The following is a 17,457-nucleotide window of genomic DNA, read 5'->3' as shown; positions in this document are numbered from 1 at the left end:
GGGCAGCGCCTGCTGGCCGTTCTCTACCGCAGGAGCTAGCTGCCCCGGCTCTCTTGTCTTTCAGAAACGCCATCGCTCGAGCGACTCGACAGCGTCGGGGCGGGACCGGAGCCACAGTTGCGACTCGGCAGAGGTGCTGCCCTGCAAGCTGAAGGAGGAGCCCTGGCTGCAGGAGATGTGCAACGCCTTCCTGCAGCAGTACATCCAGTACCTGCAGAGCATGGGTTTCATCCTGGTGCAGGTGCGGCCTCCCTCGCCTGCCCGCAGGTCAGTGTGACTCAGAGACTGCCCTCCCCCTACCCCCCGTGCAGAGTGACGCCCGGGCGGGCAGGGCATACTTGTAGGGTGACTCTGGCTGGACTCCCTGGTCAGATGACTTTGTTCTGTCTGCTTTGCAGTAGCACTAGCCGGATCCGAGCTCTGGCATTCCTGGGCACTGAGGGGAGAGGCTCCTTCTCCTACAAGCCCAAAGCAGATGGGAGTCCGAAGGTGAGAGCCGAGTGTTAGGGCGGGCATGGGTCACTGCTCCACTCACATGCCTGCTCTTGGCTATTCACCAGGCTGCTGGGAGCAGAGCCAATCATGGGATCCTGGAGGTTCTACGCATCCCTCTCCTGGGGCCCCTGGGCATGCTCTTGGCACGTCCATCCAGTATCTAGCACCTCTTCTGACAGCTGCAACCCAGCAGACCCTGCCCAGCCCCTGGACCCAGTGCTCACCCTTCAGGTTCCTTCCACAGCTTATTCATCCCCTCTCCCAGAGCTCCAGCCAGGGGTGTTCTGGGTCCAGGTGCCTCTCACTGGGTATGTGAATTGTGTAACACACAATGCAGTGTGATGCTCTGCTTGTCGCATGAGGAAAACCTGCCTGTAGGAGACTGAAGGAGCCCAGTCTGTGGTAGTGAGGGGGTTTGGTTGCGGTTGCAGTTCCATCTGGGGAGGAGAGCTCCATAGCAGAGGGCTCTTCTGGTGGCTGGGAGCTGAAGCAAGACCAACCAGACTAGAAATAAGGTGCAAATGAAGCTTTGAGGTTGGTTAACCATCAGAACAACTCACCCAGGGATGTAGGTGGAGTCTCCAGCACAGTCTCTTCACCCAGACCAGGAGTGTCTTTCTATGAGATCTGCTCTAGCTCAGGGTGTGTCTACACTTAAAATGCTACAGTGGCACAGCTGTGCGGTTGTAGCATGTCAGTGTAGCTGCTACCTATGCCAATGGGAGGAAATCTGCGGGCAGTCCACTTCCCCGAGTGGCGGCCGCTAGGTTGAGAGAAGAATTCCTCCATCAACCTAGCATTGTTTACATGGCAGGGTTAAGTCGGCCTAACTACGCTGTTCAGAGGGATGGATTTTTCACACACCGAGTGACCCAGTTAAGCAGAGTAAATTTTCTAGTGTCGCCCAGGCCTCAGTGAGAGGTTTTGGGCAGGAATTGGTGGGGAGGGTTTCGGGCTGGGGGAGAGAGCAGCCCCTCTGGTGTCCGGTCAGGCTTAGTCTCCAAGAGCCAGTGAATCCACCATGTCCCTAGGTTTGTTGTAATGCAGGTTAACGGACCATTGACCAGAAACCACCTCCCAAGGTGGGCGTCTCCAGACAAGTCTCCTCTTCCCCTTCTCTCAGATAAACAGACCAAGCCCTGGGTGGCCCTGGGTCCCCCTCTGGACTCCCAACAGTGTGGGGAACAAGCTGGCTCCAGAGGGAGGGACGCCCACGCCAGCTGCCTCTCCTAGCTTCTACTGCCTGGCTCTTGGCATGTATGGCTGCTGCTGCTGGGCACCAGTGCCCACCTGCCTTCTGATCAGCTCTCTTCCTCTTCTCTCCAGAGCACAAGCCCCCCAGTCACCACCTACCACCTGCAGAGAGCCCTCCCGGGCGGCATCGTACTCATGGAGCTGGGCTTCCAGGTGAGCGGGCAGAGAGAGGTCTGTCGTCCCTAGCCGGGCTCTCTGTGCCCAGCTCACTTAGGGCCCTCATGGAGCTTCTGCCAGCCATGCTCACACCGTGCTGGGCACTGTCCCTGCCCTGAAGAACTAGCTGCTGAAGGAGACGAGCCCCACATGGCAGGTGGGAGTGGAGACGCTGTCTAGACAGAGCTGTCTCTCGTCTGGCCCTGCCCAGCGCACTTCCTCACAGATCAGCCCAGGAAGGGCCTGGAATGCCCAAGAGGCAGCGAGAGGGTAGAGTCCGGGCCGTGAGGGTGCTCAGCCATGCCCCAGGGAAAGTGTTTTCGTGGCTCGTTGGGACTAGAGTGGTGAGGCCAGAGATGGGGGAGGGCCCAGGCCGGGAGATCTGATGCCTGGCCCAGGGGAGCTGAGGAACGATTGGGGTGTGGTCTGGCTATGTGCACAGGATCTTGCTGGCCCTGTGGGAGGCTGTTGGCAGCAGGGCCATGTGCTTAGTGCGCTCTCTCCCCAGGGTTGTTACTTCTGCGTGAAGCAGTATGCGCTGGAGTGCTCGCGGATCCCCATGGGCCAGTCCGTCAACTCGCAGGTAACAGCTGGCCTGCGGGTGCTTGCTCTGTCCTGGATGCTCTGGGCCTGGGCAGGCAGGGCTGGAATCTCCAGCTTGCTACCTGCCGGGACAGGAGGGCAGGACTGCAAGGGCTCCGGGTAACACATCCACCTTTCCCTAGGCCCCTGGCCTGGGGCGGCTGGCCTGGGGCTGACTTCCTACAGTAAAAGCAATAACTCTTCTGCTTCACTTGAACAAGGGGGAAGCAGGTCCAAGAACGCACATGGACCACGCTGGGAGAGGCCCCTCCAGGACCATGCATTGCTATGCCCACTGCAGTGCCTTGGGTCTGCCCTGCTCCCAGTGGAGCAGTGGTAGAATGTGGAGCATGCCAGCTTTCCTGGTCTCTCATAAGGAGCGGGCTGCTGCCAGAGGGGCCAGCCATCCATTGCCTGCTGCCCTAGCAGTCTGGGCTGAGTGCAGGAGGCCTCTGGGAATGGGGCACACATCCTCCTTCCCCAGGGAGCAAGCGCCCTAGAAGTTCCAGCAGGGCGAGGAGCAGAGCACCCGGTCCTACCAGGAGCTGATCGCCCTGGCTGGCTAGTGGGGCTGTTCCCCTGGGCTGAAGTCTGCCAGGCCCTTGAAGCAGCTGCTGAGGGCGCATGGAGCCTGCTTTCCGGGGAGCCTTCATGTGGTGAGCTGAGCTCCTGTCACCATAGATCCCTCTAGGCGCCGGCAGGTCACCCAGGGTTCTGCAGTGGGTGGCAGGTGTCCCACCTCTGCTGGGGCATCTGATGGGGAGATACTGCCCAGTTCTTCGCTGGTGCTTGGCCTCCCTCTGCAGCGCTGGGCAGGGCTGGTTAGCATGGGGCTCATTGCAGGGGCAGGGGCAGGGCCTTTCCTCCCCCGGGGGCTGGGACTGCAGTGCCAGCCCCTCTTCCACAGGGCTGGAGTGCTGTCTCCTCCCTGCAGCCCGTGGAGGGCGGGCAGGGCACAGGGGCAGGCCTGGGCAGTGCAAGGCAGTGTCCCCTTTCCCACTGGCTGCGCGTCTCCTCTCTCCATCAGGGTGCTCTCACGGCCAGAGCTCGTAGCAAGAGCTGCATGGGACCCAGCTCCATCTCTGAGTCTGCGGTACGTCCTCTCCTTCCACTCCTGCCGTGGCACTGCAGCATCTCCCTGTGCAGGGCTGGGCCTCGCCCTGCCAGGCATGCTGGGTGCTCTGTACCCACAGCCCCTTCCTGCCCTGGGTGCTGGCTGATGCTGGGCCTCTTGCTAGGTGGTTCCCGTGAGGGAGACATCCCAGCAGGCAGCTGGGCCCTCAGGAGGGGGCTTGAAAACAGCCTCGCTCGTCTTGCTTCTCTCTCCCAGGCTGGGGCAAAGGCGCCTCTTGCTGGGCTCACTTCTTAGATCCGCTTGGTGTCCTCTCTGATGCTGGCATGGGGTGAGGGTGCTGCGTTTGGGTGCAGTGAGTAGTGCTGCCCAGTCCCCTTGGCTGCTTGTTCACCCCCATTTCTCGAACGCTCAGGGCCAGCTCTGTCCCCTTGGTGCAACCCAGAGGGCATCCCTGTGAGGAATGAAGGTGCTGGAGCCAGCCCAGTAATGCCAGTACCTCGTGGGTGGTGTGACCGGAGCACACTGTGCTCTGGTGATCCTGGACCGGGGCAGGTACTGCGGCACACATCAGAGTGCCCCTGAGGCTGCTCTAGCTTGTGCTCCGGCCCAGTTGGCCTCTGGCTGCCCCAGGATCTGGATGGGGAAAGCCACCTCTGCCTCCCCTCCTCAGGCCTTCTGGGAACTGGCCTTGTGTGTCAGCTGTGCTCTGTTAGGGTGGGGTGTCTGTGGTCAGAGCTGGCCCAGGTGAGCCATCCGTGGCGGGATCCCAGCAGCTGTGCTGCGTCCTGCTGGGGCTGCCAGTGGCTGAGCTCAGCAGGGCGTGTCGCATCTGGGGGCGTGTGGGGAAGGGCAGAGAGGGTGGCTGGGCAGGAAGTGTGGAGACTGAAGCAGGCCCTAGCTCCCTGCTCTGGGGGCAGCCCAAGTCTCTGCCCTCAGCCTTCTGCAGTCCTTGCCGAGCGCTGTGCTGCCTGCCCGTGGCCTGACTGCCTAATGCCAGCCGGTGGGGTCCTGGCTGGCTGGAAGTCAGTGCAGCATGGCGAAGAGCTAGGCTAAAGGTGGGAGAGCAGAACTGCTGCAGGCTGTCGGGTTGGGGCCCTGCCACTCAAAGCCAGCTGTGGGTCTGTCTGGTTCCTAGCAGTCAGGTGTCCGCAGCACCTCTGCACCAGGGCTTGGAATTGAAGCGACAGCTGCCTCGGGCTGGGCACAGCCTGGGCAGAGAGGGGTGAATGGGCAGCTCCCCGCACTGCCAGGCCCTGTGCCTTTGCCAGAAGGCTGCTGGTGTCTCTCACTCTGCTACCAGCCGGGCGCCAGGTATCTGGGGCTCCCCTGCCCTGTGCCCTGACCCTGTGCCCCTCCCCAGCTCTCCATGCTCTTCACGGAGGAGTGTGACAAGGTGCGGGACCTCATGCACGTGCACTCGTTCAGCTATGATTTCCACCTGCGCATCGTGCACCAGTACCTGCTGGGCTCCCACATGACCCTGCGCCAGGGCTACCATCTCACCGGCTTCCTGGAGGACTTCATTGCCCACCACCCCGACATCCCCAAATTCGGCCGCAATCATGTCTTCCAAGGTGAGCTGGGGAGGGGCGCTGCCCATGGCCCTTATGCTCCTGGCTGAATCCACTTCCGCATCCAGGAGTGCCGGGCCCAGGGCTGGGGCCACGCACCAGCTGGAGACACCTTTCCCAAATTCAGTGTCATCCAGCCCTGTCCGTTTCTCGGCCAATCTAGGTGGAGCTGCTCCATAGCTCCGCCTGCGGCACGCTGTGCCACCCCCCTGGCCTGCACAGTTCCAGGGCATGGGTTGTCTGGGACTAGCCAGGCTGCGTTCAGCTGGGGCTGTGCTGAGGGCCCTGCCCGGGGACTTCGGGGCAGGCGTCATTGCCTTGTGAGTGCGCTCTGGGGGCTGGGAAGCAGAATCTTGCTGTCCTAGTGTCTGGCTCTGGGGGCCCCAACCAGCCCCTGAAGACAAGGGGACACCCTGGCAAACAGTGACTCCTCCTCTGCTAGGCACGCTGGCCATGCCCACCAACATGATAACAGCCCACCAGCTCTACAACTACGTGGCAGACCATGCCAACACCTACCACATGAAGCCCCTGCGCATGGCCCGGCTGGCTGCGGGCAGCGACGGCAGGAAGGGGACCCCGGGCATGGAGCAGAACGAATATGCGCTGGTCTCCATCTGGAACAGGTAAGCACCCAGCAATGCCCCAATGGCTCCGGGAACCCCAAGAGCCCGCCCCGCTTAGGGCATTGCCTGGTCACAGCCAAGCAGGATGGGCTGGGAGACGCTGTCACGCCAGCTGCTGGCCTTGGGCTCTGGATGGTGGGTGGGTGCTGCCGCTGGTTCTCCTTGCCCCTCCCTGGACACCTCCTGCGAGGCCCTGCTGCCCCCGGTGATTCGAGCTGTGGGGGGGGTGGCACCGCCTGGGCCCCCAACGCTCTGCTTGTGCTTGTAGCTCAGGCTCCTACAAAGACTCGGAGGGGCTGCGGCACCATGACGACTTCGACGTGTCCCTGCTGGTGTGTCACAGCGCGGCGCCGTTCGAGGAGCAGAGCGAGGCGGAGAGGCACGTCCTCCGGTGAGAACCAGGGTCCTCAGTCAGGGCTGGGTGGGGAGGCCCAGGGGGACTTGACTGGGCTTGGGCGAGGACGTGCCTGGGGACTGGATGCGGGGTGGTGTGCAGGCCAGGGCTGCTTGCTGGGCTAGGTTCCTGGGGGCACAAACAGGGTGGCCCTGGGGGTGTGATACCAGTGCAGTCCCAAGGTAGTGAGCGTTGGCTGGCGGGGGAGGGAGGGCCTGGGTTGGGTGGGCACTGGCTGGCACGTCCACATGGGGAAGGAGCGTTTCAGGAGGCCCTGGGGGCACATAGCCTGGCTGGCAGGGGTGCCCCCTCCTCACAGGCGTCTCGTCTGCAGGCTGCGTTTCTACGTCATCATGACGAGCCAACGGGAGCTGTTCCCCCGGCTGACAGCCGACATGCGGCGCTTCAAGAAGCAGCCGCGCTTGCAGCGGGAGAGCACGCTGGAGCCAGTGGTGGGCCGGGCGGCGTGGGAGGCGCCGGAGCCCGGTCAGGGCTGCCAGCAGCAGGCAGAGCGGGACCTGTGGCAGGAGGTAGAGGACAGCAGCGAATTCTACGCGGGTGGTGCCCAGGTCAAGCTGGGCCCTGGACTGTTCTACACCTCGCCGCTCTTCCCCCTGCTGGCCTCCGAGGTGGCCGTGGCCCAGAAACAGCTGAGCAGCATGGTGCAGCTGGCCAAATGCCACTGCCGCAGGGACACCCTCTGGAAGCGCCTCTTCCTGCTGGAGCCGCTGGCCTCGGACAAGCTCAAGCTGGGCAAGCTGTCACTGGGGGAGCTGGAGGAGCTGCTGAACGCAGTGCATGGGAAATCCATCGCCGACATCGACCCCCAGCTGGTGAGGGGCAGGGGGCGCGCACGCATGTGTACACGTCGTGTCTCCCCTTTCCTTCCCCCTCCCCCCAGGACCCATCATCCCAGGCTGGAGAGGGGTGGGAGAGACACGTGTGTATACACACCCCCAGGACCCATCATCCCCATCTGTGGGGGCAGGCACAGTCCCAGCTGGTGAGGGTGGGAGTGGGAGTGGAGACACGCATGGCGTGTGGGAATCATTGGGACCATTGTCCCCCACGCTGGTGAGGGGTAGGGCTGGGCACTGCTGGGGATGTAGCTGCGGGGCTTGGTCCAGTAGGCTGGCAGGGAACTGGGTTTGAGCGTACATCTCATGAGTTTCGGAGCTTCTGGGTTGTGGTGTTCTTCTGGCACGGTGGTCTCTCGCTGCTGTACAGGGGGCCTGGCCTCACCCTCTCTCCGTCCTTGCAGGGCTGCTTCCTCACCATGACTGTGCCCTGGTACCAGAGCCTCATCAAAGTGCTGCTGAGCCGCTTCCCCCAGAGCTGCTGCCACTTCCACAACGTCGAAACTGGCACCCAGTATCTGGTAAGGACTAGGGCCCCTGCCCCGCCCACGCCCCAGCCCCTGCAGCCGGCCGCTGCCCCTGGACATGCTGCCCCCACGCCTATAGCCAGACCCACCTCCTGCCCTGCAGCCAGAGACGGCTCCCCTGCCCCAGGACTCTCTTCTTTCTCAGACGCGCCCCCAGGCTCCTGCCTGCGCCAGGGCTGGATGTGACGCCTCTGTGTTGGCTTTAGTGGGGCTGCCCGGAGGTGTGATGTCACGAGGGCACAGCAGTAGGAGCATTGCCCCGAATGCACTGCGCACTGACCCACGGCGCTCTCACTGTGCCCCACAGCATGCCCCACAGTTCTGGCGCTGTGCCCCTGTGGGATGCTGGGGAGCCTGCCCCCTATGGCTCTGGCACTGTGCCCCCCAGCACATCAGGGATCCCCCCCAGCCGTTGTCACTGCACGCCCTGACAGCCTGTCGTGCTCTCTGCAGGTCGTGCTCAATCAGAAGTTCACAGACTGTTTTGTTCTCGTGTTTCTGGATTCCCACTCAGGGAAGACGGTAAGAGCTGCTCCCTGCGGGAGCCTGGGCAGGTACCTGGCTCTGCAGGTGTGCCTGGCCGGGGGCAGCGGGCTTCTAGTGCCCAGGCAGAGCCCGGCGGGGATTCAGCGTTCACCATCAGGCTGGCCTCTGCCCAGAACTCGGAGCTAGAGCTCCACCATCCCTTTCCTGCTGTGCTCTCCCCGGAGAGGTGTCAGCTCCCAAATGGGGGGCCAGGCAGGGGCGATTTGGGGGCAGCAGGGGCCATATCTAACAAACGATCCACGCTATGGAAAGTCCAGGAGCCCTGACTTGCAGCATTTCAATGAGGCAGCAGCCTGGAGCCCAGGTACCCAAGGGCCTGCTGGTGCCCTGCCCCCGAACTGGGGGTCTCATCCCATCCAGGAGCCTGTGTTGTCCAGTGCTCCCCCCCTCCCCCGCTGTATCTGTCCCTCTGGGAGCCTGTCTCCCCCCCCAGCTGTATGTCCCACTCTGGGAGCCTGTGCTGGCAGGTGCAGGGATCCTCGCCAAGAGCAGAGACAGGCACTGAGCTGGCCCCAAGCTGGGCAGGGGCTGGGGGGCAGTTGCTCTGCTGTGAGCAGCTTGTTTTTCTCTGCAGAGCCTGACAGTGGTTTTCCGGGAGCCTTTCCCTGTGCAGCCCCAGAACAGCGAGAGCCCCCTGCCGCAGCTAGTGTCCACCTACCATCACCTGGAATCCGTCATCAACACGGCCTGCTTCAACCTCTGGACGGGGCTGCTCTAGCCAGGTGCCAGCACCTTCCAGCCCGACACACCGCGCACCCCAGTCTCCACCAAGGAGCTGACCTCCAGCAGGATTCCCCCAGCGCTGCTGGCAGCATGGGGGTCACGTGATGCATGAGTAATGGACAGAGTGGAGGGTGCATGGGGCTTGGCGGCTCCCCTGGACCTCCAGCTAGCTCAGACTCCCCAGAAGGGGCAGGGCAGGAGGGGTCCCCCCCTCTCAGGTAGAGGAGCTGCTGTTAAGGACACTCACGTGTGTTTGACACTGAATGGATTTGAAATGGAGACCCAGGGAGGGTCCCGGCGGCCCTGGCAGCAGGAGCTTGGCGCACATGCCACAGCGAAACAGCTGCCATCTCTGGGCCCAGAAACCTGGCACCCACGTATGCACAGCCCGCTAGGCCTGGCAACGGAGCTGCCTGGCATGCTGGGCCGGAGCCAGGCCCAGTCCTGAGGGCACTGAGTGCGGCTGTTGCGGCCTGTCACTTCGATGGGTGGGATTTCAGTGGTGGGCCAGCCGCGGGGCGGCAGGGGGTTTTATGAGGATGTACTGAAGGATGTCACTGTCAAATAAACTGCCTCAGACCGGCCTGCTGTTGTCTGGCTCTCAGCTTGGCGCTGCACGGGGCAGGGTGCTCCGAGCCTTGCCCATGGCCTTCCCAAGGAGCTGGGCAGTGCCCACAGGGCCCCCTACCCTCTCCCCCCGAGCACAGTGGGGAGGCAGAAGGCCCGCCAGGGCAACTTCCTTGGCCTGGCCGCGCAGCCTGGCTGATGAGTGCAGGGAGCAGTTGGGAATGGCAGGGTGAAGCATTGGGAGCCCTGTGGTGGTGGGGCTGCGTGGGGGCAGCTCACCAGCTGAGCAGGGCAATGGGGAGGGCAGAGCACATTGTGAAGGACTCTGGGGGACCCTTGACAGTCACCACACTGTCCTTCCATCTGCTTGGCTCTGGGCATTCTGCAGGGTTAGCTTCCCTTTGCCCCACCAGCCTTCGAGCCCATTGGTCTGACGGGGGGGAGGGTCTCCCGGGTGCCGGGTCTCCCGGGTGCCATCCAGGGAGCACCCGCTCCCTGCCCCTTCTCTGAACCCCGGTGCTCAGCAGGGAAAGTTAACAGTGCTGCTGCTGGGAGTCCCCTGCCCAAGGGCTGGCCTGCTTATTCCTGGTGCCTTTAAAGGGCTGTAGCCGCAGCTTGTCTCAGGGAGTAGCTCAGCGTGGCGATGAGCCTGCAGCCCTGCCCTCTTGCTGGGTCGACTGGGGCAGGAGTGACAGACTTAGCCAAGCTGTGGAGGGACGGGGGCCTGGGCTCAGTGCTGCTCCCCCCTCTGCAAGCCAGAGACTACCTCAAGCCAGCTGCAGGGCTGGTGTGGGACGGTTACCTGCTCTTTGCCATCGCTCCCCACCCCCAGCAGGGACCAGGGGCCCAGAGCATTACCAGGTGGAGATAAGACGCTCCCAGCCTGGCTGGGGCAGGCTCTGCCAAGTGACTGCCCTTACCCAGAGCTGCAAGGAGGCAGTTTTGGGGCCTCTCCAAGGAAGAGCAGAGCCCTGGAACCAGACCTGCCCCATGGCTGCCCCCCCTGCAGCCACTTACCCCTGCTCTGTGTGGGGCATGGCACTCCTCCCGCTGCAGGCAGCCCTGCTCTCCTGTCCCAGCAGGCCTCAGGGAGCAGATGCATGTGCTGCTGGGGCCGGCGCACGGGAGAATCAAGGCAGCCTCCTGTGTAAGCAGTGGGGCAGTGTGACGGGAGGGGCACGTGGGCGTGAACCCCCCACAAACTGACAGGAGCCAGCACACAGGAGAGCTGCTCCCTCAGCATCTCAGCCACTGATGGCTCCTGATCCCCGCTGCTACGGCCTCCACCTCGCAGCTCCCCCCGGTTGGTGGGCACAGCCGGCGCTGGCAGAAGCAAACTAAGCAATTGCTTGGGGCCCTGCGTGGCTGGAGGGCCCCTGTTCGCTTTTTATTAAAGAACTCGCCTGTTTGAGTGAGTGGGAGGGTTAAAAATATTCCTGCGTAGGGCTACCACCAGCGCTGCTGCCAGCCTCTGCTCTCCCAGTACGCGTGCAACCAGCCCAGTCCTTCCAGCGTGTCTCCTGCAACAAGAGCCGGGGACTGTGAGCAGGCCGTGAGCAGCTTCCCCTGCCTTGGAGCAGGCCAGGTACCCCTGACCCTGTGTGAGCGAGCAGCAGCTACAGGCCAGCTCCCACCAGGTGAGTTCTGCAACACTCCCTCTCCGAACACGTGTTCCTCCCCCGGGAGCCCTGCTCCAGTCCAGCACCTGCTGTCTGAGCCACAGTGGGCACCCCCCTCCCAGCCTGGCATTGCATGTGCCCCCCGGCCCTGTTCCCAGCAGGGGCAGGGACCAGGCAGAGGCACACCTCTCAGCTCCCAAGCCCTGGCTCCACCCTACAGTGAGCCAGCCCCCCCTACCCCAAATGCTGGTGGGGGTCCCTGCGCTCCAGCCCCACTCACCTTGCGGGGTGTACTCGCAGCCCACGTAGCCCTCATAGCCGAGCGACTCCAGCAGCTGGAAGAGGTAGGGGAAGTTCACCTCGCCTGGGCTGTCAGGCTCATGCCGACCAGGCACCTGCCCGATCTGGATGTGACCTGGGGGTGGAACCAGCATCTCCTCAGGGTGTCCGGGGCATTGCTGTAGTGAGCATGGCCCCAGGCTCTGATCCACAGGGGCACAGCCCCTAACCCACGAGTCCTCCCACCACACCCATGCTACGAGCAGCCCTTCCCTCCCGGGGACAGGCACACACCACCCCTGCTAGCCTTGCCCCTGGAGGGCTCTGCCTTGACTCAAACCTCCCACCCCGTAGCCTAGGCCCAGTGCCTTCCCCACCACGCTTGGAGCAGAGCCCCAACCCTCACCAATGAGCGGGAAGTAAGTCTTCAGGGTCTGTGTCAGGTTCCCATTCATGATCTGGCAGTGGAAAATGTCCTGCAGGAATCAGAGCCGCAATTCAGGGTCTGGGAGGTGCAGGGAATGACTGCAACTCCTGTCCTGCAGCGGAGACCTAGTGCCTGGGATGTCTGAGACCCTCTCCCCCGCCCCTCGCTGCGCACAGCGCAATGCTCCCCAGGGCCCACGCCGCCTCCTGCAGGCTGTGGAATGGTGGGGGCATGGCCAGGGTAGCTCAGCCCCACCTGGGGGATGGCACCATCACTTATCCAGTGCTGCCCATGCAAGCAGGCTCCTCTGGACAACCACTGGGGCGGGTTTACCCACCTGCTGCACCCAGGGGCTGGCACCTGCCTCCTGCTTCTCCTGGCACCAGGGGCTGGGAACTTACTTAACTGTAAAGGAAACAGGTCTAGGCACTACAGAAACTCACCAGCTGCAGCCAGAGGTTGGGCCTCCCCACCTTCTCCAGAATGGCTGCAGCTGTGGGGGGAAGAGGCAAGTCAGTCAAAGCAGGGGCCCCCCCAGGGTGAGCACCCACCTCCCCTCAGCTCGGGCCGGGGCAGTCGGAGCACGGCAGGGCCCCCTTACCTTGGTGAGAGGTGGTCAGGAAGTAGCGTGGGTCAGTGATGCGGCTGTTCATAGGCTCCAGCAGGCCTGTCATGTCCTCCTGCAAAACCACATTGAGGCCCTGGGCGTTTGTCCCCTCAATGGGGTAGGGCGGCCATAGCTCCCTGCACCCTCACCTCCCTCCCCAACCAGAATGAGCCTCTGGCCAGGCAGGAACTGTGACCCACCCCTTCTCCTCCAGCTGGTATTAGTGTCTCACGCAGGGGCTGTCCCTCAGTGCAGAGGCATAGTCATCTCAGGGACTGTGTGGCCCCACTGCGGGAGTCTCCTCTGCCTATCCCTCTCCCGGGTGCAGGAAAGTCTCACGGGGGGCACAGTGACTCCTGGTGTCCCCTCGTACCTGGGCCAGGATATCAGCAGCATATCTGAGGTTCTCGATGAAGGTGGCTTCCATTTCCGGAGCCATCGCTGTCCGCTCGGTGCCCGCAGGGACCCGCCCAGCCATGAGATGGATCCTGCAGACAGACCTGGGTCAGAGCCTGCGGGCAGGAGCTGAGCCACCCGCAGGGCCTAGCACAAGCCTGACTGCGAGTGGGATGGGTGCAGAGACAGAGGATGAAGCAAACAGCTCCAGATGCCCAGTGCACGAGGGCTGAAGGGAACAGCTCCAGGGCACGCGCCCTCCGGCAGCAGCTGGGGCACCGGCCCAGGCCACGGCGCAAGGAGGGAGCTGGGGTGCCCTCTGAGGGGCAGCACTAGCTGTGATTTGAGGAGGGATCCAGGGGGGCTCAGCAGCATTGCCTCAGGCTGGGCAGGAGGAGGTGGGCTTTGATTCCCCCGCCACCTCTGGCATGGGGCCCACGGGCAGCACTCACCCCTTGGGAGGAGTCTCAGCGTGCCCCCCAGGCCCGCACTCCCAGCCCCTGGAGCCTCCCAAGCAGAGGCTGCCTCCAGGGGCAGGGGGGCGTCCCACTGAATAAGGGTCATAGGAATGCACCCCTGTTTTGAATGAACTATTGCACTTCTGGCAGTCCTCCCACCGCTATCCCACACCACACACCTGCTTGGGCCTCTCTGTTTATCAGGGCGCCCCTCCCTGCCCCAAGCTCACCTTGGCCAGAATCATTTCCCAATTTCAACGCTGGTGTGCAGCCAGGTGTGCCCCTTGGTGATTCACACACCCGCAGCCACGTACCCCTAGCCCAGACCCGCCTGATGCCGGGGCTACAAGCAGTGGTGAGCTGGAGCCAGCTGTTAAAGCAGGGGGCGGCTTCGCGCTCAGGCCCAGGGAGGTGGAGGCGGAGCAGAGGGGAGCTGGGGCGGGGGTGCACGAGGAGGGCTGCCCGCACCGCAGCAGGTAACCCGGGGGGGGCCCAGGGGAACCGCTCCCCACCCCAGCTCCCCTCCGCCTCCCTGGGCCTGAGCACGAAGCCGCCGCCTGCTTCTCAGCCCTCCCCGGCTTCCCGCCTGAACAGCTGATTCGCGGGAAGCTGGGGGGGGTGGGGGGGGTGGGAGGAGAAGCAGAGCGGGGCAGCACGTTCAGGGGAGGAGGCGGAGCAGAGGGGAGCTGGGGCTGGGTGGGGAGCTGCCGGTGGGGGCTCTGCACCCACCAAATTTTCCCCGTGGGGGCTCCAGCCCCGGAGCACCTAGGGAGTCAGCGTCTAAGGCACCACTTTTGATGTGATCAGTGTGGGGAGCGGCCGCTCCCCCAGCTACGCTCCCTTGCCCCTAGGAGCCAGAGGGACCTGCCGGATGCTTCCTGGGAGCTGCCCCAGGTAAGCCCTGCTGGGACTCCCCACCTCGCCCCCCGGCAGATCCCTCTGGCTCTTAGGGGCAGGGTGGGCACCCAATAGGGTGGCCCACGAAACCCTCCTGCCCGGTTCTGGGGGCAGTCAGGGGACAGGGGAGTGGGTAGACAGGGCAGGGGTCCTGGGGGGGGGTCGTCAAGGAACGCAGGGGGTTCAGTGGGGCAGGAGTCCCCGGGGGGCGGGAGCGGGGACGGGCCACGACCCCCTCGTGTGGTGAGGAGGGACCCAGTTGTTAAGATTTTGGCAGCTCATCACTGGGTACATGGCTGTGGGTGTGTGACTCACCAAGGGGCCCTCGTGGAAGAGGAGCAGTCAGGCCGCTGTGAGCAAGGACTTGGCTGTAACTGACCACGCTTGGCACTAACTTATCTAACTTGTCTACGCCGCCCAGCCCATGGCTGCTAGCAGCCTCTCCCCTATGCCAACAGCCCCTGGGGCAATGGCCAGGGGGTGGGAGCGGAGCCTCGGCTGAGCTGTGGGCATGGGAAGAGCCCAGGCTGGGTGTGGTGGGTAGGGACCGAGGCGCAGGACCAGGGGTGTGGGGCCCCAGCGTGCCTGGCCGTGGCAGCCTGCCTCTCTCTGCTGGCCTACAGTGCCCCTGGCTGGAGAATGCCAGCTCCCACCACGAGTAAAATGACACCTGTGATCTCAGCCTCCCTGTCTGTCACCAAGGCCCGGCTCCTTCCCCCTGGCCCCGGTGGGAGGGCTGGGCTGGTTCCCTACCTGAGGCAACCCAGGGCCTTTGCGTACTTCACGGCCAGGGCCAGGCCTTCCCGGAAGGCAGCCTGGCGGCCGGGCACAGCACCAAGCCCCTTCTCGCCCTTGTCCCGGTCCCCTAGGGAGAAAGAATCATAGAATATCAGGGTTGGAAGGGACCCCAGAAGGTCATCTAGTCCAACCCCCTGCTCAAAGCAGGACCAATTCCCAGTTAAATCATCCCAGCCAGGGCTTTGTCAAGCCTGACCTTAAAAACCTCTAAGGAAGGAGATTCTACCACCTCCCTAGGTAACGCATTCCAGTGTTTCACCACCCTCCTAGTGAAAAAGTTTTTCCTAATATCCAACCTAAACCTCCCCCACTGCAACTTGAGACCATTACTCCTCGTTCTGTCATCTGCTACCATTGAGAACAGTCTAGAGCCATCCTCTTTGGAACCCCCTTTCAGGTAGTTGAAAGCAGCTATCAAATCCCCCCTCATTCTTCTCTTCTGCAGGCTAAACAATCCCAGCTCCCTCAGCCTCTCCTCATAACTCATGTGTTCCAGTCCCCTAATCATTTTTGTTGCCCTTCGCTGGACTCTCTCCAATTTATCCACATCCTTCTTGTAGTGTGGGGCCCAAAACTGGACACAGTACTCCAGATGAGGCCTCACCAATGTCGAATAGAGGGGAACGATCACGTCCCTCGATCTGCTCGCTATGCCCCTACTTATACATCCCAAAATGCCATTGGCCTTCTTGGCAACAAGGGCACACTGCTGACTCATATCCAGCTTCTCGTCCACTGTCACCCCTAGGTCCTTTTCCGCAGAACTGCTGCCTAGCCATTCGGTCCCTAGTCTGTAGCGGTGCATTGGATTCTTCCATCCTAAGTGCAGGACCCTGCACTTATCCTTATTGAACCTCATCAGATTTCTTTTGGCCCAATCCTCCAATTTGTCTAGGTCCTTCTGTATCCTATCCCTCCCCTCCAGCGTATCTACCACTCCTCCCAGTTTCGTATCATCCGCAAATTTGCTGAGAGTGCAATCCACACCATCCTCCAGATCATTTATGAAGATACTGAACAAAACCGGCCCCAGGACCGACCCCTGGGGCACTCCACTTGATACCGGCTGCCAACTAGACATGGAGCCATTGATCACTACCCGTTGAGCCCGACAATCTAGCCAGCTTTCTACCCACCTTGTAGTGCATTCATCCAGCCCATACTTCCTTAACTTGCTGACAAGAATACTGTGGGAGACCGTGTCAAAAGCTTTGCTAAAGTCAAGAAACAATACATCCACTGCTTTCCCCTCATCCACAGAACCAGTAATCTCATCATAGAAGGCGATTAGATTAGTCAGGCATGACCTTCCCTTGGTGAATCCATGCTGGCTGTTCCTGATCACTTTCCTCTCAGGAAAGCAGCCAGGACAGCCCCCAGTTAGAGGCAGGAGAGACCGAGCCCTGAGATGGGGACCCCTGCAGCCACGTGGGAGGGGCTCGCTCCAGGGCCCCGCACCAGGGCAGTCAGTGCCCCCATCTGCCCATACACTGGGGGCTGCAGCCCCCCAGGCCCCATGACTTCATCTGGGGGCTGGGCTCAGGGACAGGCCCGGGAAGTTGGCTCCTAGACAGAGCCGGTGTTAGGCAGTAGCTGACTGCGCAGGGACCCAGGTCCAGTTTGCTGCCTGGGGGCCCGGACCCAGGTCGGTACCTTGCTGGGGGGCTGGGGGGTTCGGGTCCGGAGCCGGGGTTCGGGGTTCTGGTCCAGACCCGGGTCGGTGTCTGGCGGCGGGGGCGGGTTCGGGTCCGGACCTGGGTTGGTGTCTGGCGGGGGGGGGTTTCGGGGTGCGGGTCCGGACCCGGGTCGGTGTCTGGAGGCGGGGGGGGGGGGGGTTTGAGGTGCGGGTCCGGACCCGGGTCAGTAGCTTGCTTGGGGGGGGGGGGTCCGGACCCGGGTCGGAGTCGCGAGGGGGAGGTTCGGGGGTCAGGCCTGGAGCTGGGTCGGGGTCGGGCGGGGGGGGTTTTCGGGGTTCAGGTCCGCACCTGGGTCGGGCGGGGGGGTTCGGGTCCGGAGCCGGGTCCCGGGGGTTCGGGTGGAGAACAGGGTCGGGGTCGGGCGGGGGAGGGTTCAGGGGTCGGACCCGGAGCCGGGTCGGGGTCGGGCGGGGGATCCGGGTCGGGGTTCGGGTCCGGGTCGGGGTTCGGGTCCGGGTTCGGGGTTCGGGTCGGTACCTGGCGGGGTGTTGATCAGCACCAGAGCCAGCCCGGCCCGGTCCGCAGCCCGGCGCAGCAGCGCCGGGTCCCAGGCGTAGGGCTCGGGCAGCTCGGCCGCGCGGAACCCGGCCCGGGCCGCCGCCTCCAGCCGCTCGGGCAGCGCCGGCCGCTCGGTGAAGAGCCAGTCCAGGTTCGCGGCGAAGCGCAGCGGAGCCATGGCGAGCCTGTGGGCGGGGCCGGGGGCGGGGCCTTGCCGGGCCGGGGGCGGGGCCGGGGGAAGCGGTGGGGGCGGGGCCTGCGTGGGGGCGGGGGCGGGGGCAGAGCGGGGGGAGCCCGGCCACGTGCTGCCATCCCGCCCCCCCCCCGGAACAATCCCCTGGCTGCTGCCGGCGGCGCCCGGACCCCAGCGCCAGCCCGGTGGCCTCGCCCCCGCCCCTGCGAACCCCG

At 63.5% G+C, this 17,457-nt stretch overlaps 2 protein-coding genes across 14 annotated transcripts in view; one reads left to right on the top strand and one right to left on the bottom strand.

Moving 5' to 3' along the window:
• The window catches only part of SZT2 (SZT2 subunit of KICSTOR complex), a 72,872-nt gene extending 63,482 nt beyond the window's left edge, over positions 1-9,390 (top strand). For 8 of the 13 annotated variants that reach the window (XM_073358000.1, XM_073358005.1, XM_073358008.1 and 5 more), the window contains 12 exons: positions 65-267; positions 399-489; positions 1,822-1,902; positions 2,414-2,488; positions 3,515-3,580; positions 4,923-5,136; positions 5,576-5,759; positions 6,028-6,150; positions 6,488-6,986; positions 7,415-7,531; positions 7,991-8,059; positions 8,658-9,390. In XM_073358000.1, coding sequence (XP_073214101.1) covers positions 65-267; positions 399-489; positions 1,822-1,902; positions 2,414-2,488; positions 3,515-3,580; positions 4,923-5,136; positions 5,576-5,759; positions 6,028-6,150; positions 6,488-6,986; positions 7,415-7,531; positions 7,991-8,059; positions 8,658-8,801 — 1,866 coding nt within the window. In that variant the 3' untranslated portion in view covers positions 8,802-9,390. The remainder of the gene's footprint in view (positions 1-64; positions 268-398; positions 490-1,821; positions 1,903-2,413; positions 2,489-3,514; positions 3,581-4,922; positions 5,137-5,575; positions 5,760-6,027; positions 6,151-6,487; positions 6,987-7,414; positions 7,532-7,990; positions 8,060-8,657) is intronic. The other 5 variants (XM_073358012.1, XM_073358006.1, XM_073358002.1 and 2 more) reach the window with 3 other exon arrangements.
• Positions 9,391-10,718: 1,328 nt separating this feature from the next.
• Positions 10,719-17,243, bottom strand: HYI (hydroxypyruvate isomerase (putative)). The gene is made up of 8 exons (XM_073358288.1): positions 17,029-17,243; positions 14,810-14,921; positions 12,679-12,793; positions 12,300-12,378; positions 12,142-12,191; positions 11,678-11,747; positions 11,273-11,407; positions 10,719-10,893 (listed from the first exon to the last, which is right to left on the bottom strand). Exons 1-8 carry the CDS (start codon positions 17,225-17,227, stop codon positions 10,820-10,822), a joined length of 834 nt encoding a protein of 277 aa, XP_073214389.1. The 5' UTR covers positions 17,228-17,243; the 3' UTR covers positions 10,719-10,819.
• Between the last annotated feature and the right edge of the window lie 214 nt (positions 17,244-17,457).

The sequence above is a fragment of the Lepidochelys kempii genome, chromosome 8 (assembly GCF_965140285.1).
Source record: "Lepidochelys kempii isolate rLepKem1 chromosome 8, rLepKem1.hap1, whole genome shotgun sequence".
Taxonomy (NCBI): Eukaryota; Metazoa; Chordata; order Testudines; family Cheloniidae; genus Lepidochelys; species Lepidochelys kempii.
The sequence above is the reverse complement of the archived record's forward strand: the minus strand, read 5'-3'. Positions and strand labels throughout refer to the sequence as shown.